At 29.0% G+C, this 26,011-nt stretch overlaps 1 protein-coding gene across 4 annotated transcripts; it reads left to right on the forward strand.

The window, feature by feature from the left end:
- The first annotated feature begins 96 nt into the window (after positions 1 to 96).
- LOC132944096 (UDP-glucosyltransferase 2-like) lies at positions 97 to 25,424 on the forward strand. Of its 4 annotated transcripts, XM_061013269.1 has the most exons (5): positions 6,344 to 8,995; positions 21,401 to 22,332; positions 24,253 to 24,472; positions 24,557 to 24,776; positions 24,892 to 25,424. In XM_061013269.1, exons 2-5 carry the CDS (start codon positions 21,496 to 21,498, stop codon positions 25,160 to 25,162), a joined length of 1,548 nt encoding a protein of 515 aa, XP_060869252.1. In that variant the 5' UTR covers positions 6,344 to 8,995; positions 21,401 to 21,495; the 3' UTR covers positions 25,163 to 25,424. The 4 variants fall into 4 exon arrangements, with proteins under 4 accessions (XP_060869253.1, XP_060869251.1, XP_060869252.1 ...); XM_061013270.1 differs by lacking the exons at positions 6,344 to 8,995; positions 21,401 to 22,332 and adding an exon at positions 97 to 1,072; XM_061013268.1 differs by lacking the exons at positions 6,344 to 8,995; positions 21,401 to 22,332 and adding an exon at positions 5,049 to 6,328.
- The last annotated feature ends 587 nt before the right edge of the window (positions 25,425 to 26,011 follow it).

Raw genomic sequence — 26,011 nt, forward strand, 5'->3', positions numbered from 1 at the left:
ATAATATGATTGACAACCCGCGTTATCGTAAACACTTATAATATTATTATACTAAGACAATAACGGTTCGGGTACCTACCTAACCTAGGTATGATGTAATAATTATTATTATATCAGTTCGAGTCCGGAGCTCTACGCGGGAGCACGAACTCGCATAATATACGCGCGGTGCTACTCCATACCTATATTAAACATTTATACCTATTAACTACGTAAACAAAAAAAAAAAAAACCAATAGTGACCCTGAAAATGTCGAACATGGTCAGACTGTCGTTGTATTTATGGTTGTTGGTCGGCTTGCGGACGATGCTGGTCGGGGAGGCTGCCCGAATACTGGCCATCGAAACAGTGGCGGGTAAGAGTCACTGGAACTTTATGAGCTCGGTACTCAGGACGCTGACGGACGCCGGACACACGGTGACCGTTTTCACGCCGTTTCCGGACGGCGACCGGGTCAACTACACGGAAGTGGATACGTCCCGCGACTTCCCGATGAAGCTCGATATGGACGTGATGCAGACGATCCGGGAATTTGGAGATCCGTTCGTGATAATGAATGCCATGTCCGGATTAATACGAATCTACTGCGACGCAGTATACGGCAACCAGAAAATGGCTGACTTGTTAGCTTCTGAGGCATGCGACCGCTACGACCTACTCTTAATCGAGCCGCTGGGCTTTGACTGCGTTTCCTATCTGGCCGACTCGCTCGGTCTGCCTGTGATCTACTTGATCCCGTCGCCGATGATTACCTTCGCCGAGCGACTGTTTACCGGCCATGTGTCCAACCCGGCTTCCGTGTCCAACATGTTGGCCAGCCATGCCGTGCCCGGCACATTCGTCCAGAGGTTCACCAACACGGCGCTACTGACGTACAGTATGGTCAAGACTAAGTACGATCAGCTGGTCGCCTTCTTCACGGACCCGAGACCGTACGACCTATCGCCGACCGTCAACCCGTCTATAATCTTCCAGAACAGTCATTACGTCACCGAGTCATCAATACCGGTGACGCCTAACGTTATCTACGTGGGTGGCATACACCTGAAACCCGCTAAAACTATACCAAAAGTAAGTGATAGATAAATTACCGTGTTAAGGGAATCTGGAATTCCACACCTCCGTTTATTGGAATATACAAAACTTATGTGTGTTACAACGTACTGATTTAATTTTCACTCCAATAATAATATTTTAATTTATTATTATGTCGATTCGGATCCATCGACAGTGAGGGTGGTTAGTTTTACGCGCTCGCATTCATGTGTTATAAAATACCTAGAATCGAAATTATTTTATGAAAGAATGTTGTAAATCAGATCTAAAGGAATTCCAAACATCCTGACTTAATTTTTACAGGGAGAATAATTATTTGAAAACATTTTAGATTCTGAACGGAGCGAGGAAGCTTACAATGGTGTTTCTTTTTCATTTCTTTTTTTTTATCCTGTATACAAAATTTCTACCAGAAGGTGTGCTTCAATTTCAACATATAGTATCTTATCTTTTAGCAAAAATTAGATCAAGATAGTACTTTAGAGAAGTTTTCGATTTTCTTAATAGTTATTTAATGCCACGGAAAAAACCACCAACATATTATTACAAAAAGCCGCTAAAAATGGAATTTGAATTTCTATTGCTTATTGTTTATCACCATAGAAATGAATAAAAATTATAATATGGATATAACAATTCAACTTACAGTCTAAATAAATAATAACCATAGATAAGTATATAAATAACTATATAAAAACTATATAAAATATCCAGACTGACAAACCGTCTCCGTTCAGAATTGTTTTTCTTATGCAATAATATTATATTATTGGATTCAATTTTAATACAATTCATTATACATTGACTCACTTTCAACCTACTATACAGCAGAGCGACATTCACTTATCTTTTTTATTTCGTTGTTAAGTCAACATTGGAGCTTCAAGGTAAATTTTACTCTTAATTCTAAACTCTAAATTATTATTCTTAAAAATAATAAATATCACTTACAATTTACAAAAAAAAATGTGCCTATTGTTAAATTGACTGTCTATTACCGTGAAAACAAAGTATTGCACTTAATATAATAACAATACTTGAACCTTGTGCACGGTACCTGGGTATTACTTTCGATGAAAGTGGAATGTATATATATATTATAATATCATAGTCTTGCGTCTGTGATATCAATCCAAAAGGCTTGCAATTATAACAACTTAAAATTATTAGTATATGTCTTAATAAACATAGTTTGGAAGGAACTACTGCTTCCCACTGCCAAGTTTGATACAAAGTTATTTTCAAACGCGCGGATTTCCCCTACATACCAGAATTATTATACCTATAATGGCTAATACCTATTATAGAATCCAACTTGGAAATTCTAGCTAACCAAGTGCACTTAATCTAAGCAAGTATCAGAGAGATACTAGGAGGTACATCCCCTTGATAAGCTCTATTCAGCATATTTTTTAAATATCATTGCAAGTTATAGGTTTATACTACGAACAATAAATAAATAAAAAACAACAATATTATATATCAAAAATCGTAAATATGTACTGAGAGCTAACGAACGGACATAACAGAGATATAAGCTGTTTAAAATATATGTTTAGAAACCGTAGACTAGTTTAAAATAACTAACCATTTTTTATAGTAGAAATAATTTTTAATTTTTAATAATAATAATATTTAAGATTTAATTTAATTATAGGTATGGTTTTTAAAAATATTTTTTGAAATTAAATACTTAATGATTTATAATATATGAAATTTACAAAAAAACTGTCTAAAATATAATAAAATTTTGTTAATACAAAATGATAAGCTTATAGTTAAAAATACATAAACGACAAAATTAAAACTCAGTGAATCTAGTATAGTCAACGATTTTCATGATATCAAATACTGCACCAGTAGATACGAATCTTATAGTTTTTGTCTATTACTATTTTCCAGGGCTGGGCGTTAACGAGTTAAAAGTTAAAATTAAGTTAATTAACTAGTTACTTTTTTTTCAAATTAACTTTTAATTTAAGAAGTTACTTTTTTTTCAAGATTAACGTGTTAACTTCAAGTTAATTTTATTTCAAACATATCTAAATTAAGTAAATTTTCGTCCGAAGAATAATTACAATTTTTTAATGTGTTTTTAGTTCGATGTATCATTTTAAATTTCCACAGTAATTTTCTTGAACGTAAAGAAAAACTATCTAATAAACCATATTATGAGTCTAGAATTTTTTATTTTTGTAAATTATCAAATTTTAATTTTACACCAAGTTAAGTTACTTTTTTTTTCAAAGTTAACTTTTAACTTAACGAGTTAACGAAAAAAAAATACGAGTCACTTTTAACCTAATTACTTAAAAAAAAATAACTTAACGAGTTAAAAAAATCGTTAACTTGCCCACCCTTGCTATTTTCACTATTACTTTAAATAACATTGTTAGTTGTTATTACTAGGTATAATTATTCTTTTGATGTAAGAGTTATGGTTTTTGTGTATCCCACAATAGACGGATTAATAAAATATATTGTTGAAGTACACAGATATACAGAAGTTAAAAGGTAAATAATAATATAATCGGATATATATAATATAATAATAAGTATAATGATACGATGTACAATAGTGTTACGAGGCGTAATATAAATCAACGACTAACTATGTATACCCGGCTACACTACGCAGGACATATAATATGCTGTAGTATATAAAAATGTATAGTCAGCGTCTGATGAACTACAGTGTGAATATATTACTTATACACTACATTATATAGGGTGTTTTGTTTATAATTCCAACATATATATAAGTGCAATCGAAAAAAAAATGTATCAATTAAACATCACACATTTGATAGCATAATTCTCCATTTGCAATTTCCGAGATATCTAATTTAATTCCGTTAAATTATCATTAAGAAGATACAAAATTACAAGTCGTTGCTAATTAAATTTTTTGGTTTTTTTTTACCTGTTGACTTAATTTATGTTAACATTTTTAGGTACCTAAATAGAGTTTTCAAGACATTAAAATCCTATCTTTATAGAAATATAATAATCAATAATTGTTAATTTGAACAAGGAGACAGACTCAAAGACTAGCGTAATAATATAGATATGTGCCATGTATATGTAAGTACTAAATATGTCCTGCAATAGTGCGCATATTTTAATGGAGTAGGTAGCAAACAAAAAGTACAAGTTCGGCAAGAAACTTGGTACGTATACGTTGTCACTTGTCAATATAGTAAATACTTTAAATTGTAATATAGTATATATACTTTAATATAGTGTAATAAAGTAAAATTAAGATATAAATAAGAATAAAAATAAATATAAATACGACTCCTGTCGATAGTTATATTAAAATAGTACAAGTTAGAGTAGTAAAATTACGCTATTACCTTCCTCCAGGTGTTCGGAGGGCTCTCGAGATCGTGTATTCGAGAATTAGATCAAATACACCGTACAATATGATTTTATGGAAAAAAGCACATAGAATGTATTAACTGCAATCAACATAAAATATTATATCATATGCCTTACCTGATTCGCAGTTGTTCGTAGACAATATTGTAGGAGTTTTAGGTTTTAGATAAAATAAAGTACTACTTCAAATACACAAATTGAATTAACGAACGCACTGATTATTGCTTGCATAAGAAGTCCAGTTGTCGCTCGTTGAAATCGGTTTCTTTGGTACTTGAGAGGTTGTTACTCTGGTGGTTGGTTGCGAGGATGCTGACCAGAGAGTGGTGGGTGGCTTTGTCACTAAATTATTGTGGGCCTGGGAACTAGATTATTCTTTGGCGTCAGCATAAAATAAGGTCACACACATCCAACGTAATATTGTTATAAGTGCGTGTCGATATCTTAGTTGTCGTTGTTAATGGTTTTATTTGATGCGACCGATTTCTACAAGCAACAGTCTGGCCGTTGTTTATTATTCTGTAAAATTTTAGTTTATTATAATGGTGAGTGAGCATATCATTACAATAGTAAATACTTCTTTATTTCATACCTATTTAAAACACATGTCATCACGATGTGGGCGTATTAAGATACGGCGATAATGTCTCATCGTACAATCAATCATAAAACATTTTGTGGTCGTTTGAAAGTAATAAAAAAAATCGAAACGGTCAAACCAGTTTTAGCTAAACAAACGAGTACCAGTAAGCAACTGGCATAATTATTTCGTATGTAATATGATTGATAACACGTTATCGTAAACACTAATAATATTATTATACTAATAATACCACGCTTCGGATCTTTATACCTATAGGTATGATGTAATATTTATTTTTATATCAGTTCGAGTCCGGAGCTCTTCGCGCGCGTACAGACTCGTATAATACACGTGCGGTGCTAATAGCTGCGATACGTTGAAACGGCAATACATATATTATACCTATATTACTCATACGAACATATCGTAATCCAACCAGACCGTAGACCACTTATCGTTCGAAAATCCCTATGACGACGATGAAAAGATCGACCGTGGTCTCGCTGTCGTTGTGTTCGTGGTTGTCTGTTGTCTTGTGGACGATATCGGTCGGAGAGGCTGTCCGAATACTGGCCGTCGAAACGGTCGCGGCAAAGAGCCACTGGTACTTCATGAGCTCGGTGCTCAGGTCACTGACGGACGCCGGACACACGGTGACCGTTTTCACGCCATTTCCAGACGGCGACCGGGTCAACTACACGGAAGTGGATACGTCCCGCGACTTCCCGATGAAACTCGAATTGGACGTGATGATGATGATCCAGGAAGCTAGAGATCCGTTCATATTATTGAACGCCATGTCCGGAGGGATCCGATTCTACTGCGATGCGGTATACGGCAACCAGAAGCTGGCCAACGTAGTGGCTTCCGATGCACGTGACCGGTACGACCTGCTCTTAATCGAGCCGCTTGCCTTCGACTGCGTTTCCTATCTGGCCGACTCGCTCGGTCTGCCTGTGATCTACTCGATCCCGTCGCCGATGATCACTTTCGCCGAGCGACTGTTTACCGGCCATATGTCCAACCCGGCCTGCGTGTCCAACATGTTGGCCAGCCACGCCGTGCCCGGTACATTTGTTCAGAGGTTGACCAACACGGCGCTACTGACGTACAGCATAGCCAGAACTAATTACGACCAGCTGGTCACCTTGTTCACAGACCCAAGACCGTACGACCTGTCGCCGACTGTCAACCCGTCCATAATCTTCCAGAACAGTCATTACGTCACCGAGTCACCGAGACCTGTCACACCGAATGTTGTTTACGTGGGTGGTGTACACCTAAAACCCGCCAAAACCATACCAGAAGTAAGTGATTGATAAATTACCGTGTTAATGGGACTGCACACCACTATTATTCTATAAAACTACACTTATACGTGTCCCAACGTACTGACTTGAGTTTTACTCCGATAACAATATTGATAACATATTTTTATTTATCAAATTGATTATGAATCCATCGAGAGTGAGTGGGGTTAGTGTTACGCCCTCACATTCACGTGTCATAAAATGGCTATACCTAATCGAAATTTTTTATTTCAAATTATTGAGTTCTAACATACTTATATAATTTTTACAGCGAAAATATTTATTTGAAAACTTAACTAATTTTTTTTAATTTATGCGAGTAATGATATTTTCTTTTCAGCATAAAGTTTTTAAAGTTTTTAATTCGTCCCAATCGGTTTTGTAAATTGCTATTTTTAGTTCCTTATATAGTTTAATGAATTTATAAGAGTTTTTATTTGTATTTTTATTTTGTTGTGAAACGGTTTGATTTAATTGTAAAAATAATGGATAATGATCAATAATTAGTGAGTTCTATAACCGCTGAATGAATATTGTAATGTTTGAGTTTATCTCTAATATAAACATGTGGTCGATGCAACTATATTGGTTAAAGGTCTTGTGGAGCAATTAATATATTGAATGGAATTAAAAGAATTTAATAAATCGTAGTATAGTGTTGTAGAGATTGTGGTATCAGATAGATTTATGTTCATATCGCCTATTCATTTTAACGTAAGTTTTCTTTAAGATTTGAACAAATTAGTAATTCTTACCTCAAAATCCTCAACAAATTAAAAAATATTTCCACTAGTAGACCTAGCTATATATACTGATATTATTCCATAATTAATTTTATTAAATGTTATTGTTGTACAGAAAATTAGCATCTTGTATTATAAATTCAGTCATGGTGTAATTTATATCTTTTTGAATAAATATAACTATGCCATCTGATTTCCGTGTATGATTTTTCGAAATTGAAGACGGGTAATTATTTAACGAGATATATTTTTAATCAATATTATTTCCTAACTATGATTCTTCTGTAATTATTATATGGCTTTTATTCTCAATTGCAGCATTTAGACAATCCAGTTCAGATATGTGATTAGCAATACTTCTAATATAAGTAAATAGTATATTCAAACTGGTATCATTGTTATAAGTTTGTCTGTTAATCTCATTAAGTGAATTTAGTGTAGTGTTTTCTTTACCAATGATATCGAAAAGGGTGTTAATTGATGCCATATAGATCAATTAATTTATTATGTATCCTTATTTTTTCTTTTCTGTGTACCTATATAATGTAGACTATTATCAGTATGACCAAAATAGGTATAATAACGATAATTTCCCAATAAAAGTCTAATAGTTAATGTATTAAGTAAAATGAAAAAAAAGAAAAATATGTAGATATTTAATAAGTATTAAAAAAATATACATTTAAAATATGTGTATTCAATATTTTATGATTACAATGTCAGAAGATCTTTACCCGATTTTCTTCGAATGATTTTTAAAGTTTCGTTTTTCTAGTCACATTCGTTGTCTTTAAGGTTTTCATATTCATAAAAGCTTTTAAAAACGACAAATTTAAAACTCAGTGTGAGTCTTGTACTCAACAATTTTCATAATAATAAAAACTGCACCATTGGACACGAATCGTGTAATATGTATCTATTATTTTATTCACTATTACTTTTAACATTGTTATTACTATTTTGTTTAAGAATTATGGTTGTTGTGTATCCGGAAATAGACGGATTACTAAAATAAATATAAGTGCAATAAAAAAAAATGTATTAATTAATCAGCATAAATTAGACAGCACGGTTCTCCACTTTCAATTTACGATATAAGTTATTTAATCCCGTTAAATTATTAAATAGGTAAAAAAAAAATAATAAGTCGTTATTTACAAAATTTATTGGATATTATTTTACTTATTGACTTTAAAAAATTTAACTAAATATGTTAAAATAAATTAAGGTATAAATAAGATTCTACCTCTATAGTATAATGAATATGATATTATAATATATCAATAATTGTTAATTTAAAGAAGGAGACAGCCTCAAGGACCAGCGTAATAATATATATGCGCCATGTATGTGGAAGTTCATACTGTAATGGTGCGTATATAATAATGAAGTAGCAAAACATATAATAATAATAGTTCTGGTTGGACAATGAACTTGGGATACAGCGATAATATCTTATCATACAATCATTCCTAAAAATTTTTGGTTCGTTCGAAACTAATGACGAAATCGAAATAGCATTGAAAACCAGTTTTAAATGAGCAAGCAGTAGCTCACAGGCATAATTTTTTCGTACCTATGTAATTTGATTGATAACTCGTAGTCGTACACACTTATAAAATTATTATATATATACCAAAACGCTTCGGATCTATATATAGCTCTGATGATGTAATGAATTATGTAAAAATGTATAATTTTGGAACCCGTAAATTGCTTACAATATTAAAACAGTGTGGATGACGTGAGTAGTTGTTAAAAAATAAGTATATATATAATATGTATTATTGTGTACAAGATCCCGCCGAATGCGTAACGACTTGCGAAATACGACCACCGTTAATGCAGTTCTAGTCCGGAGCTCTTCACGCGCGGACAAACTCGCGTATTAAACGGGCGGTACAATCCATAGATGTGATACCTATATTAGTAGTATATATATACCATTCCTGGCGCAGTCCATATTATATCAATAAAAGATCACAAAGAAAACAATGTGTAAAAAGATCAGAAAATCGAAATGCAATAATAATTAAAATATTTTCCGCAAAACTTATGAAATGCAATAATAATTAAAATATTTTCCGCAAAACTTAATTATTAAAAATAAAAATCGAAATGCAATAATAATTAAAATATTTTTCGCAAAACTTATGAAATGCAATAATAATTAAAATATTTTTTAATAGAATTGTTCTATCAAAAATAAAAATCGAAATAGCATATTTAATTGCAAAATGTATTAAAAAGAAATTGAAAAAATTAATTTAAAAATTAAAAATATAATAAATAATAAAATAATGGAAACAACTATCAATGATTTTAATAAATTACAAAAAAATGAAATGCAAAACGAAATAGAAAACTCAATATTAAATAATGAAATCTTTGTTAAGTTTTGTAAATTTGAATACTATAATACTAATAAAAATAAAAATATTAAAATTATGAAATATAATCTAAATAAAATTCCAATTAAAGGAAATATTTTAATTGTCGATCATGGACACAATATTTCTGGAAATGGAAAACCTTATGCTTCTAAAATACTAGAATCACCAACATGGCTTGAAATTTGTAAAATTGCTAATGATTTAATAAATACAACTGGTACAATTTTTTTCAAATATCTTCATGATATTTGTGTTGTTCAAGATTTAGGAAATATTAAAATATGTTGTCTTGGTATGGGAGGTACAGATTCCGATCACAAAATGCTTAGAATATAATAATTTAATTAATTTAATTTTTAATAGAATTGTTTTATTAAAAAAAATATGATATTTAACACTCACCCGAATTGGGCACGTGTTATTAAAATCCAAAAATCTTTGAAAACAATTTTACACTATGATACTATGAGGGGGACTTATAAAGAATTAAAATCAAAAATGTTTAATGTAAAAATGAAGATTCTAACATAAATAGCAACGGAGTTATACTTAAATGAAAAATATGAAGCGGGGGGTAAACTTTTAATATGTAGTGTAGATAAGCATATAAAACACATCTGTGTTGATCCGACATGATAATATCAAATATTAAATGAAATATAGGACTTGTAATATTTAACTTTGTATAATTATACGAACTCATTATTAATAAAAAAATGCAAAAAATTTGCAAAATATCTGTGTTGTACAGACATCCAGAATGGTGGCCACCTCTCACTTTTTTTTTATTTTTTTATTTTTTATTTTTTTAACTGGTTGTCTGTACAACAGAGATATTTTTTTTTTACCTAAGCACTGTGACGTGGTGGGTTAGACAGGTATTTATTTGTAGAATTTAAAGTCAGAGGTGGACATTATATACGTCAGCCTTGGAACAAGACTGAGGTAGATACAAATCAAGGTGACAACGTAGGCCGCACCACGTGACAACCTACATTCGCATGTAAATCACCAATCGCCCGAAGCGCTACAATTGCCGGCTTTATAATGCCCCCCACCTAATTTCAAATCCTACTACGAGAACAAACACAGTAGGAACAAATCTGCTGCAGTCAGATTCGAACCTAATATGTTCAGTCTCAAAACACACGCCTTAACCCACCACGCCACAATGCTTAGGTATGTAATGTATACTATGTAACACTATTTAAATAAAATTAAACTAGTATAATTATACCACGCTGTATACTTCACACTGTATACATCACACTGTATACTTCATATTGTATAGTAGTCAGCTGATAACATTCCACAACAGGATGTTAAAAAATAATCAGTCGAGTTACATATTATTATTAAAACTAGGTCATTACACTTTAATTATTATTATTCGAATCATGTAATTCCTCTTGTATTAATTTACGTAGTTTGTTTAGTGAAAGTTTAATTTCATTATAATATAAATATATTTTTTTAACATCGAATTATTAAAACATACATATGAGTACATCAACGACTCGTTAACGTAAAAAAACGACTCGTTAACGTAAAAAACGACTCGTAAACGTAAAAAAAAACGACTCGTTAACGTAAAAAAACGACTCGTAAACGTAAAAAAACGACTCGTTAACGTAAAAAAACGACTCGTTAACTCGTTATTTTTTAATAGAAATATTTCTATTAAAAAAATTATGATATTTAAATAATTTTTTTATAATTTTCAATAAATTCTAAACATAAATGACCACATATAGGTGGATCATTATAGTATTGAAATTGGGAAACAGTACAAAAAAGATTATCTTTACCCAAATATTTTAAAAATTCTTTTGGTGGCTCACCAACTATATGACCAAATGGGTCAAAATATATTTTAAATGTATTGTTTATTTTTTTCCATGCAACCCAATGAGAACCATTTTGAGTAGAATCATTTAAATTAAATACTCCACATTCATTTTCCCATGGTGTTGTAGGTAATTCATTTAACATAAAACATCCTCTATAATTTTTTATTTTATTTCCAAAGTAATTTATATCTATATTACTCAATGGGTCAATTTTTATATTATTTTCTTTAATCCAAAACCGTGTATAAATACCTTCAAAATTTTCAATATTATTTCTAAATGTTTTTATTTCAAATTTATTCATTTTTTTAATTTTTTTTTCAATATTTTTTTTTTTTTTTTCAAACCAGAACCTTGTGATCTAATTTTTTCCATCTCTTTATTATGTCGAATTGTTTCTTCTTCCAATTTTTTTTTATGTTTAGCATCAGTTATTGCTGTATAAACTGCACTTGCACCTGCAGCCAAAGCACTTACGCCTTCAATCACAGCAATAGCTATTGGTAAAAATCCACCTTTTTTAATTTGAATATGTTTAAGTTCTAATCTTGATCTGGTATTATTTTTTTTAGCGTTTTTTAATTTTCTTATTTGTTCTGGCTCAAGAATAAATTTATGTTTTCCACTATCAATTTGATTATTTTCAATTAGAATTGATACATCTTTATTATTTTTATGAGCTTCCAATATTTTATTAAATTGTTTTTTATTTAAATTTAGATTCATTTTATAATACAAAAAAATAAATTAAATTAAATTCATTCCAAATCGTCTTTTAACATTCATTACATTTGCTGTAAAAATGGCTGCAGTTTTTTCACCTATAGAACTATGAGGATCATAAAATCTTTCCATTGCTTTTTGTTCTAAAATTTTATCAGCAATATGTCTTGTTTTAGTATCTTTATTAACTTTATAAAAATAATCATGTTCTCTCGCAGCTTCATCTAATTTGTTTATAGGTTTTTTATTTTTTTCTAACTTTGTTCCCGGTCCTAAATAATTATAACCAGGCCAATGTATTTGAGGTAAACTTGAACAATTCAAAAGAAAATTAACAATTCCTGAACCTGTAATAATTTTCTTTGGTAAACATGAAACATATGATGATAAATAATCTGCACCAATAATAGGTATATCAATTAATTTTTCCATTTCTCTAATACAAATATTAAGAATATCAAGTTTTTCATCATGGTAAATATTATTTCCTGTACTTTCTTCAATTGATATATAATGTATACGTTTAATTATTTTTTCTTTTGATATATTTTTCACATCATTTGGTAAACAAGTTACATATTTTAGTAAATATTCAATACCTTCAGGAGTATCAATATGGTTTTCCATAATTATTTTAAACAAATGAAGAATACCAAGTTTTTCGTTTTTAAAATTATTATTTCCAGCTCTTTCCTCTGCAGAAATAAACTGTAAATTATCTATAACTTGGTTTACATTACTAATATAACGATATTCAATACGATTTTCTGTGTATTTCTTTAAACCCTCCCCTATTTGATTATCTTCAGCTAATATTTCATTATTTTCTTTCTTTTCCATAATTTCATTATCATCATTATTTTCTTTCTTTTTATTAATTTTTTTATTATTTTTTTTATTATCAGTAGTTTCTTTCTTTTTATTATCCGTAGTTTCTTCATCATTTTCATTCGTTTTAATTCCATTCATTTCTCTCCAAATGTTTTTAATCATATCATTATATTTTTCACCACGACTTGATTTAGCTCTTTTCGTTGAAGGATCATTGTTTTGATATATAGAATTAGTTTCAATTAATATATTTTTATAAATATTAAAATCATCATCTGTATAAAATTTCGGATTGGTAGTATCTACATGAGTTAATAATCTCCACAAACCTAGAGTTCCTGTATATGTTTTTCCATTTAAAATTATATTATCATTTTCAAAATTTATTTTATCTTTTCCAATCATATGAATATCATCTTCTTTATTATAATATATTCCAAGAGAATTAGTATCTTTTACAGTTGGTAAATATCTTGTCGAAATAGCACCTAAGTTTATAACATTTTTAGGTAATGGAGAATTACTTGTTGATTTTTGACTAGAATATTTTGGAGTTCCAAAAGTCTCTTCTGAACTTGTTAATCTTTTTAATTCTGGATTTCTAGGTTGATAATAATAGGGTTTATTTAATTTTTGAATGTCTCCTTCAGTTTTAATAGCAACATCTTTAACTGCATTCATTGTTGTATTAACATTTGTTAATGCGTTTATTATTGGTCCAAACTTTTTTTGTTGTTCTTCAATTACATGTTTTTGTTTTACAACTGTATTTCTAAATCTACCCTGTAAATCTTTTTTAAGATTAATTATTTTATTTACATCTGTAGATTTTAATTGTTTTTTTTCTTTTTTAATATTATCTTCATCTTCACCTTCATCATCTTTTTTTATAATAACAGTCTCTTTTTCATTAGGTTTTAATAATACATCTTTAAACCTATTTTGTAATTTTTTTTTCTTATTAATTATTGTCTGAATCTTTACATCTGATGTGTTTTTTAAATTATTTCCTACCTTGGAATTGTTTTGTGTTTGATCTTCAAATGTAACATTTTTTTTAATTTTTTTTTTTAATTCTTTTTGAATTTGTTTAATATCCATTTATTATACAAAATAAAAATAAAACATAATCATTCATCGATTTATAAAATTGTATTACCTTTACTGTCATAGATTAAATTTTTTATCAAGTCTATTGTTATGAAACCATATGATTTTGTTTTACTTTTTTTATCATATTTTTTACAATAAGTTCTATTAATTTCTTTAAATTTTTCTAAAGGTACATCTTCACTAATCAAATCGGACCATATTTTTTCAATATAATAATTTGATTGATTAAAAACAATTAAAACATTCAAATTATTTCTTATTGTTTTTATATCTACTGAAGTATAACTTTGTGTTAAATAAATAACACTAATATTCTTTGATCTTGATCTTATAAAATATTCAATTATCATGTCTTGTTTTTCTTTTAGAAAATCATCAAAAATCACTAAACTATTTTCTTCACAATCATCTACAGATATTATTTCATTATTAGAAAAATGTGTGTTTATAGAAGGTATATCATCAAATATTTTTTTAATATATTTATAGGCTGGTTGATCAATATTTTTTGTAAAAATATATAGATTTAAATAAGGAATCCAATAATTTATAATCAGATTATACAACAAGTTTGTTTTACCACAACCAGATGGTCCTATAATTAAAACACGTGAAGGTAATTCAAATAAAGATTTTTTTTTATTTTCATCTTCAATAAAAAATTTTACTTTTACTTTATCCATTTATTTAAAAAAAAATATATATTTGGTAATATAAATAAGAAAATGGAAAATATTTTAAATAAATATGATAATTATATAATAAATAGCCAATATGAAAGTTATATACCTCAAATCACAACAGAATTAAATAAACCAAACCGAAATACAATAGTTATAGTAGATGGTAAAGATAAATTTCTGAATGTTAAAAATTCAAAACTTTATTTATTACTTGAATATGTACAAGAAGATGGTACTAAATATCCAGCAAAATCTAATGTTATGTTATCTGATAATGGTGGAGCATTTTTGTTTCAAAAAATTACAATTAAATTAAATAATAAAATTATAGATGAAAGTGAGAATACCGGAAGACTAAGTACAGTAAAAGGTTATATGAGTTATGCTGTTGATGGAAATGGTCCTACACAAAATTCAGGATTTCAATCTACATCTGAAGGGGGAGGAAGTGTCGAACTCATCATTCCTTTATCACACTTAGGTTTAGGGTCAATGAAAGATATAAAACAAATTTACAATGCTAGATTTGAAATAATTTTTACAAGAAACACTGATGATGATGCATTGATTCTAGAAACAAACACTGAAGCTACAGCAGAGTCAAAAAATGTTAAAGCAAAACGTGGTAAAGTTAATATTTTAGAATTAAAAGTTCAAATGCAAACAATAGAATATGATGAAATAACAAAAATTCAAATAGTTGATGAATTAATTAAGAAACCGTTTATTTTAGATTTTAAAAAATGGCAATGTATTGAAATCAGAAATCTTACTGGAAAAAATATAAGGTGCGATTTATCACCTAATTATCGAAATAATGAACATCCATTTTTTGGTGTTGTTTATTTTCAAAAAAATAAACTAGACAATCAAGATAGTAATGCTGCTTTTTTTGATGATTGTAATGTTGTAAATTATTCTTTTAAAGTTAATGGAAAAAAATATCCTAATGAATTGCAAAATCTTGATTTTAATGATATGAAATTTTGTCAAGCATATGAAGATCATATGAGTTATAAAAAAACCTATTATAAATCACATGAAGAAAATCCATTAATGTATTTAGATAAACAAATGTTTAAAAAGAGACCATTTTTTGTTGTTAACATGAGTAGACATCAAAGTCAAATTGCAGTCACCAACTGTACACTAATTTTAAACGTAGATTTCAGTAAAAATTTACCTGAGAACACAATTTGTTATGTTTGTTTAATTTCTAGTGCAGTGTATACGTTTGATATTGAAAGAGGAATAGTTGATGAAAGTTTTTAAAAAAAATCGTTCCATACTTTAATTTTTCAAGATATTTTATCTTGAAAAAAAAGTTGCCCTCGGAATTCCAAGGGCAACTTTTCATATTTATTTTTTGATTAGATCAAGAACACCAATAAATTCTTCATCAAAATTAACAATATTACCTTTCAAATCTAAAATATAAATTTTTATCTTTTGAAATCGATTTTTACTCACTGGTCTATATATCATTTTATGAGGTTTAATCAAAGCACTATTAGAATTATATTGAAATAAAAATAAAACTTCATCATAATGAGATAGCTCATCAATATGATGTGTAATAGATTCTTCAATTATGATTCTTTATAATAAAGAATGGAAGGATTAAATAAAATTGAATCTTTAGTTAAAGAAATTGATATCAATAATAAATTGGATGTATTAAATAAAAAAATATATCCTGCTAAAACTTGTGATAAATGTAATTTAACAATTGGTTCCAAAAGTTGGTCTGCTCATTTGAAATCTATTCGACATCAAAAAAATGATATAGATCAAACAATTTTACCTTGTAGAGTTAATACAAAATATAATGGTGTACCAATTAATCAATATAGACTAAAAAATTTTAATTTTTTGAAAGTAATGCGAAATGAAATAAAAAAAAGTATACAAAAAAAAAATAATAAATGTTATGTGAAATTTTGTGCTTTTGAATACTATGAAAATTCTGAGAATGTTAAATATAATCTAAATGAAATTCCAATTGATGGAAATATTTTCATTATTAGTCAAGGAGATGTTTATTTTGGAAATGGAAAGCCTTATGTTTCTAAACTATTACATTCACCAACTTGGTTAGAACTTTGTAAAATAGCTAATGAGCAAATTATTACAACAGGTGATTATACTCACCATTTTCTAGATGATATTAAGTTTATTCAAGATTTAGGAAATATTAAAATGTGTGAATTTAGTATGGGATCTTAATATTATTTAAATATTATTTTTAATAAAAATTATTTTTATTAAAAAATTGAATGTAAAAAAATAATAATATTATCTATAATAAATAATGGATAATAAAAAAATTGAAACCAGTGTTAAAGGAAATGTTAACAATAATAAAATGGATAACAAAACTTGTGAAAAATGTAACTTAACAGTTAGTTACAAAAAATTGGTCTAGACATTTGAAATCTATTCGTCATCAAAACAATGATCCAGATCAAACAATTATACCACGATTTAGAGGAACATACAGAGGTACAACAACAAAAAATGTAAGAACAAAACAAGAGAGAATACCAAAAACAGATAAAACTTGTGATATTTGTAAGCTAACAGTTAAATACAACAGTTGGTCTAAACATTTACAGTCTATTCGTCATCAAAATAATGGTATAAGACCAAGAATATCAAGAGAGATAATACCTAAATCACATAGAGTTTTTAATTTTAGTGAAGAAATGTTTGAAAAAAACAACACGATTCGACCTATTTTACAAAATGAAGAAATAGCATTTCAAAGTAGATTAAAAACTTATATTATTAAAAATAATATGGGTATTAAAGGTATACAAACATTTTTAAATCGTTTAGATAATCCAGTAATAGGACGAGTTAAACATGAATTAAAAAAGAAAAATTTAAAAGTTAATATTTGGTTAATTGCTATATATAAGAGAGGTAATAGTGAAGAAAATATGGAATATGAGGAAAAAAATTTTAAAACACAAAATATAATCTTAACAAAAAATTCTAACTTAAATGATTTTTATACAGAAGTAAAAATTAAAATTGTACAAGAAGAAGAAGATTTTATATTGAAAGGTTCTCAATGGAGACTTCATGAAATTTTAAGTTTGGGAATAAATATAAATAAATATGTTCCTTTTAAGGGTTCTTCATATATTGAATTACCTAAAAACATTGGAGATAAACATGCTATTATAAATGTTAAAAATGAAGATGATAAATGTTTTCTTTGGGCAATACTCTCAGCTTTACATCCTGCTAAAAAAGATGGACAAAGAGTTACAAAATATAAAAAATGGGAAAATGAATATGATGATGTAATTAAAAAATCTAAAATAGAATTTCCAGTAAGTACCAAAGATGTTCCAAAATTTGTTAAATTAATTAACAATTTATCTATTAATATTTACTACCTAGAAGAAAAAAGTAAAAATAAGCATATAATTGTACCATTAGAAGTAACTATAAATGAAAAAACAAATCATATAGATTTGATGTATTTAAGAGAGGATAATGAGAATAAAGGTCATTATTGTTGGATTAAGGATTTATGGAAACTTTGTGGAAGTCAAATGACAAAAGATGGTCATAAAAGAAAAATATGTAAAATGTGTTTAAATAGTTTTGATACAGAAAATAAGTTAAATGAACATAAACATTATTGTGCTAATAATAAAGCTGCTAAAATAGTTCTACCAAAACCCTATAATAAAACTTTAGTATTTGAAAAATATAATAATTCCTTAAGAGTACCTTTTGTGGTTTTTGCTGACTATGAATGTACTCTTAAACCAATATATACTTGTCAACCAAATGATACAGAGTCTTTTACTAATTGTTATCAGAAACATATACCCAATAATTTTTGTTATTATATTAAATATAGTAATGGTGATTATAAACCTCCTGTAACATATTCTGGTCCAAACGTAGCTCAAGTATTTTATGAATGTATGAAAAATGAAGAAATAAGTATTTCTGAAATATATGATAAAATAGTTCCTATGAAATCATTGAATGCAGAACAATTAAATAATTATTATAATAAATCTAATAAATGTCATATTTGTGAAAGATATTTAAGTGAAATACCTCCAATGTTAGAGAAAAAATTTAAAATATATAAAAACACTATTGAATATTATAAAAATACTGATGATGTTAAAAAAATTAAATTGTATGAAGATCAGCTTAAAAATGAATTAGAAAATAAAAATAAAAATATGAGAAAAGTTCGGGATCATGACCACTTAACTGGAGAATATAGAGGAGCAGCACATTCTATCTGTAATCTTAACTACCAAAATCCATGTTTTATTCCAATTGTTTTTCATAATCTTTCAGGTTATGATGCCCATCTATTTATAAAAGAATTTGGGAACGATAATGAACAAATAAAAATGCTCGCAAATAATGAGGAAAAATATATTTCTTTTTCAAAAATTATACCACGTGTAGTAACTAGGAATGGCAAAGACATAAAAATATCTACAGAATTAAGATTTATAGATTCATTCAAATTTTTACCCAGTTCTTTAGACAAGTTAACAAATAATTTAAGAAATGATTCGAAATTAAATTTAAAAAATAAATTTAAAGAACTTAGTAAATATTTTCCTGAAGAACATTTAGATTTAGTTACTAGAAAGTTAGCTTATCCCTATGAGTATATGGATTGTGAAGAAAAATTTAATGAAACATGTTTACCTCCTATTGAAAAATTTTATAGTTCTCTCATTGATAAAAATATAACTAAAGAGGAATATGAAAACTCACAGAAAATTTGGAAAGTGTTTAATATACAAAATATGCGTGAATTCACTAGTTTATATAATAAGATCGATGTTTTATTATTAACAGACATAATAGAAAATTTTAGAGATATTTCTTTAAAAAATTATAAATTAGATCCTATGTGGTATTTTACAACACCAGGATTTGCATGGGATTGTATGTTAAGAATGACAAACGTAAAATTAGATTTATTAACAGATATAGATCAAATATTGTTGTTTGAAAATGGAATCAGAGGTGGTTTATCTCAATGTAGTCAAAGATATTCAAAAGCAAATAATAAATATATGGGAGATAAATTTAAAAAAAAAGAGGAATCAATATTTTTAGAATACTTGGATGCAAATAATCTTTACGGTTGGGCAATGAGTAAATATTTACCTACTGGAGATTTCAAATGGGTTGATAATCTAAATGATTTTGATGTAATGAATATTTCTGACAAATCATCTAAAGGTTATATTTTAGAAGTCGATTTAACTTATCCTGAAGAACTTCATGATCTACATTCAGATTTCCCTTTAGCACCGGAAAGACATTTTGATGACAAACAACTCCCAAAATTATTAACAACTTTGTATGATAAGAAAAAATATATAATACATTATGAAACACTAAAATTATATATTAAATTATGTTTAAAAATAGAGAAAATTCACAGAGTTTTAGAATTTAGTCAATCTCCTTGGTTAAAAGTTTATATTGATTTTAATACTAATCTTAGATCAGAAGCTAAGAATGATTTTGAAAAAGAATTTTTCAAATTAATGAATAATAGTGTTTATGGACGTACTATGATGAATGTTCGAAATCATGTTGATATAAGATTATGTTCTAATGCACTCCAAGTAGAAAAATTAATTGCAAAACCAAATTTTGATCGAAGAACAATTTTTACTGAAAATTTAGCTGCAGTACATATGAAAAGATGTGAAATAACTTTCAATCAACCAATATATGTAGGAATGTGTATTTTAGATTTATCTAAAATGTTAATGTATGATTTTTATTATAATATAATTAAACAAAAATATGGAAATAGAGTTAGATTGTTATATACAGATACAGATTCACTTATATTAGAAATAAAAACTAATGATTTTTATCAAGATATGAAAATTATGTTAGATCATTTTGACACTTCAGATTATCCAAAAGATAATATTTATGGTTTACCTTTAGTTAACAAAAAAGTCTTAGGCAAGTTTAAAGATGAATTAAATGGAAAAATTATGACTGAATTTATAGGTTTAAGATCCAAATTATATTCACATCGAATCTTAGATTCTGAAAAAGAAATTAAAAAAGCTAAAGGTGTTAAAAAAAATGTTGTGGAAAATAAAATATGTTTTAATGATTTTGAAAATTGTTTACTAACAAAAAAATCAAAATATGTTAAACAAAATTTATTTAGAACTAAGAAACATGATATTTTTACTGTAGAACAAAACAAAAAAGCTTTAAGTGTTTATGATGATAAAAGATTTATTTTAGAAAATGGTATTGATACATTAGCTTGGGGACATTATAAAACAAAAATAGACAGAAATGATTTTGTAGACCATCTCAATACACTAATTAGAAATCAAAATCAAAAAGATTAGAAAAATATATAATAATAACATGTGCCCCATTTGGGTGAGTGTTAAATATATAAGTTTTTAATACATTTTTTCATTTAGATTTTAATTATTAATATCATAAGTTTTGTGAAAAATATTTTAATTATTATTGCATCTAGATTTTAATTATTAATATCATAAGTTTTGCGAAAAATATTTTAATTATTATTGCATTTCGATTTTTATTTTTAATAATTAAGTTTTGCGGAAAATATTTTAATTATTATTGCATTTCAATTTTCTGATCTTTTTACACATTGTTTTCTTTGTGATCTTTTATTGATATAATATGGACTGCGCCAGGAATGGTACATATATACTACTTATATTATACCTATTGTCCATACGCGAATACCGTAACACAAGCGGACCGTACAGTGGCACTTACCGTATTAACTGCACCAAAAAAAAAATTCCTATGGTGACCCTAAAAATGTCGAACGTGGTCTCGCTGTCGTTGTTTCTGTGGTTGTCGGTTGACCTGCGGACGATGCCGGTCGGGGAGGCTGCCCGAATACTGGCCGTCGAAACAGTGGCGGGCAAGAGCCACTGGTACTTCATGAGCTCGTTGCTCAGGTCGCTGACGGACGCCGGACACACGGTGATCGTTTTCACGCCATTTCCGGACGGCGACCGGGTCAACTACACGGAGGTGGATACGTCCCGCGACTTCCCAATGAAGCTTGATATGGATGTGATGAAGACGATGCGGGACTACAGTGATCCGTTCAAGTTAACGAATCTCATGTCCAAACAGGCTCGATACTACTGCGACGCGGTCTACGGTAACCAGAAGCTGGCTGACGTAATGGCTCCCCGGACACGCGACCGATACGACCTGCTCTTAATCGAGCCGCTGGGCTTCGACTGCGTGTCGTATCTGGCCGACGCACTCGGTCTGCCTGTGATCTACTCGATCCCGTCGCCGATGATCACCTTCGCCGAGCGTCTGTTTACCGGCGAGGTGTCCAACCCGGCTTCCGTGTCCAACATGTTGGCCAGCCATGCCGTGCCCGGCACATTCGTCCAGAGGTTCACCAACACGGCGCTACTGACGTACAGTATGGTCAAGACTAAGTACGACCAGCTGGTCACCTTGTACACGAACCCGAGACCGTACGACCTGGCGCCGACCGTCAATCCGTCCATAATTTTCCAGAACGGTCATTACATCAGCGAGTCTTCGAGACCGGTTACGCCGAATGTTATCTACGTGGGTGGCATACACTTAAAACCCACCAAAACCATACCAAAGGTGAGTGATCAGTGATAGATAAATTACTGAGGATTCCACACCTCCGTTTATTGGAATATAAAAAACTTATGTGTTACAACGCACTGATTTAAGTTTCACTCCAATAACAATATTTTAATTTATTATGAAGTCGATTTAGGATACTTAATAGATTTTTTTTACGTAATTTTTCAAATTCCTGATTGCTTTGTTTTATTATTGAAATAAATTATTATTATTATTATTATTATTATTATTTTCATTGGATTAGACTTCGACGACTGAAGTCATTAGCCTGTAAGGTTGGTAGAGTCGGTACGGTTGAATATACGTGTATGTGTATGCACCGTGTATGCAGTGGCCTTTACTTACTCTCAGTCAAGTTGCGTGGCTACATTGAAATTATTTTTATGATATGTTAGACAGTAAATACATACATATGTATATCTAAGTTTGTATTTTCAATATAATGTAGATCTTAATTTCATATTACTATATAACATAGTATATAAACATAAGCAACTTGGTCGTGGTGTTTGCGTTGTGCCTATCTGAAATGTTGTTTGGCATATTTCCGCGATTCGACTCGGCCACCTACATATAGATGGCTAAGTTGCACCTACGGACGTTCATTATCCGTTACCTGATATGCTGCTTAAATGCATACATGAAGGCCACATCCAATGTACATGGGTGGCCAAGTTGCATAAAAATCAATTTTCACTTGAGAGTTGAGGTGCCGGACTTGCTAGACTCAACACGGTTTCCGAATTAATTCTTTGTTACATACGAAAAAGCGCAGGATATGCTGCGGCCAGTGTTCGGATTAGATAAGTAGTTTTTTATCTAGATAAAGATAAAGATAAACACTTTTTTATCTAGATAAAAAAAAGATACAACTTTTTTTTAATGGGTTTTAAATTTAGGTATATTTTAGTTGGGCACTAGGAACATAATAATAATAATAATGATATAAATATAAATAATTACATTATTATTATAAACTATAAACTTAGTTTGAGAATCTGTATAAATATTTAAATGCGTTTGTATAATTTCGCGATTTTTATCAATAAAAAATGTATCTAGATGAATTCATTTAGATGAGTAAAAAAATTATCTAAGATGAACGTTTAGATACCTTGTAACTATTTATCTAGATAAGATAAAAGATGAACAAATAATTATCTAGATATTCATCTAGATAAGTCCGAACACTGGCTGCGGTACGAAGCATACAATCCACCAAAAGCGGATAGCAACGACTTACCCCGGTGATGAATATCTTGCTAGACACTTCAACATGGCCATTAATTTTATACTATTTACACAATTTTTTGAGTGAATCTGTCACAGAACTCATGATTTTAAATGTGTCCACAACAAGTTAACCTTTTAAAATATGCTATTTGCAAAATATAACAAAAAATATATAGCAATACCTTTAACCTATACTTATAACTTGTAAGTTTTAGTAAATAATATAATTTATCTTCCTGTGCATGTGGATATTTTGAATGTCGTCGCTTCGACCGTCTCTCTCCCTAATGCCACAAAACTGCATAGGTATATAATTTAAATTGTGATTTTAAATTACATACATGTATAAATGATATAAGTACAATTCTACAGTTGTTAATTTTTTCTTAACTTACTGTGTTATGTGTTACAAAAAAAAATTATTTTCATAAAATCCATAGGTGTGATATGAAAGGATGGAAAAAATAATAGTGAACAATTCGTCAATACATACCTTACATATTCGTACTAAAATTTAAGAGTATTTAGAAGAATAAAAATGATTTTTTTTGTATTCAAAAACGTAATTATGTTTTTATTTTAATTAAGTATTCGAAAGTCAGTTAATTCATTGGAATGCATAAATATATAAGTATCATGGTTTTTTTTTAAATTAAGTAACATTATAATTTTTGATTCAAGGACATATTAGATTTTATCGAAGATTCACCCCAAGGAGTGATTTTCTTCACATTCGGCTCCACAATTAAAGTGTCATCGTTGCCGGGACATATTGAACAGTCGTTTAAAGAAGCGTTGGCCAACGTTCCTCAGAGAGTTTTGTGGAAATACGAAGGTGAAATGAAAGACAAACCGAAAAACGTGATGACGAGAAAATGGTTCCCTCAACGAGATATACTATGTAAGTACACTTTTTACGATAGATCAACCAATCGTTGTTCGTTCCTGAGAAAAATTAAAAATGAATATATAATATTTTGTACAGTACATCCCAAAGTGAAACTGTTCATCAGTCACGGAGGTATGTCCGGAGTGTACGAAGCTGTGGATGGCGGTGTTCCCGTACTGGGATTTCCAGTGTTTTACGACCAGCCGAGAAACATTGAAAATTTGGTCCTTAATGGAATGGCGATATCCATGGACCTGTTGTCGACGACCAAAGAAAAACTTTCTAATGCCATTTCGGAACTCATCAATGACGAAAAGTAAGCTTTTAATGATTTGGTTCATTACGAACGAGACATTTGATTTTTCGAATACTCATTTTCATTAGTAGTTGTTAAATATCTATATTATATCGTGTGCATATATTGTTTATAGATACGCAAAAAATGCTAAAATTGCTTCCAACATTTTCAAAGACCGGCCGATTACACCGCAACAGTCGGTCGTTTATTGGACGGAGTATGTAATCCGTCACAAAGGCGCGCCACATTTGAAATCTCACGCTCTGAACCTGACTTGGTATCAATACCTCTTGTTAGATATAATTGCCGTAGCGTTGATTTTTGTTTTGTTAATCACATTTGTTGTCTTTAAGGTTTTTAAATGTATAAAAACTTTTACAAAAGATAAAGTTAAGACTCAGTGAGTCTAGTAGTCAATACGATTGCAGTCATGATAACTAAAATACTGCACCATTGTACTTGTTGTCTTTTTACTTGGACCCGAATTGTGTACTTACTGTTTATCAGTGCGAAACTGTCATTCCAATATTTCATTACTATTATAACTATTACTTTTACTATTTTTATTATAGAAACTGTTATTAGTAAATTATTATTATTTTGATGTAATAGTTAACTATTATTGTTGTGTATTCGGCGATAGATAAGTGTAATATAACTTTTAAGTTTTAAAAATGTTTTTTTTCATCCTAATGATATTATAATGATAATTTATAGTGGAAATCGTTTAGAAGAACCAAGACTTAGAACTTTATGCATCTGCATATTCGTTTGGAAAAACCTGATTCGATATAATGTATGTGTCATAATTGTTTTGGAATGATAAGGTTAAATTTAAAAAAATTTACCGCATAAATTTGCGCTTTTTTCAATGCGAATGCATATATTTTTATATACAGAGTGTTTCAAAAGTCTTCATCCGATTAAGAACTGATATAGTTCGGTAACGGTGAATCGCAAGTTAGCGACCAACGTATTAATGCTTGACTGAATTGTATATGACATGATGACACGAATGTCATAAAAATAATATATTCTAAGACATTTAATTTTAGGTCATTAAATCCAGTAAGTCACTACAACCGGTGTCAAATTACAAATGGTATCTACTGTATAATGTATATAACTTCTAACACGAACCTGAAATCTTAAAAAAAAAACAAATATCCCATTAAATCGAGTACCTACTTACCTACTTACATACTTAATATGTCCATTAACCGTAGCAATCTAAACAAATTACTTCCTGTGGT

Source organism: Metopolophium dirhodum, chromosome 5, assembly GCF_019925205.1.
Source record: "Metopolophium dirhodum isolate CAU chromosome 5, ASM1992520v1, whole genome shotgun sequence".
Classification (NCBI taxonomy): Eukaryota; Metazoa; Arthropoda; class Insecta; order Hemiptera; family Aphididae; genus Metopolophium; species Metopolophium dirhodum.

Excerpts from the sequence above, each read along its gene's own strand:
- LOC132944096 (XM_061013267.1), top strand. The coding sequence starts at position 21,367 with ATGGACTGCGCCAGGAATGGTACATATATACTACTTATATTATACCTA. Across the intron at positions 22,333-24,252 it reads CCACCAAAACCATACCAAAG|GACATATTAGATTTTATCGA; the intron begins GTGAGTGATCAG and ends TTTTGATTCAAG. Across the intron at positions 24,777-24,891 it reads GAACTCATCAATGACGAAAA|ATACGCAAAAAATGCTAAAA; the intron begins GTAAGCTTTTAA and ends TATTGTTTATAG.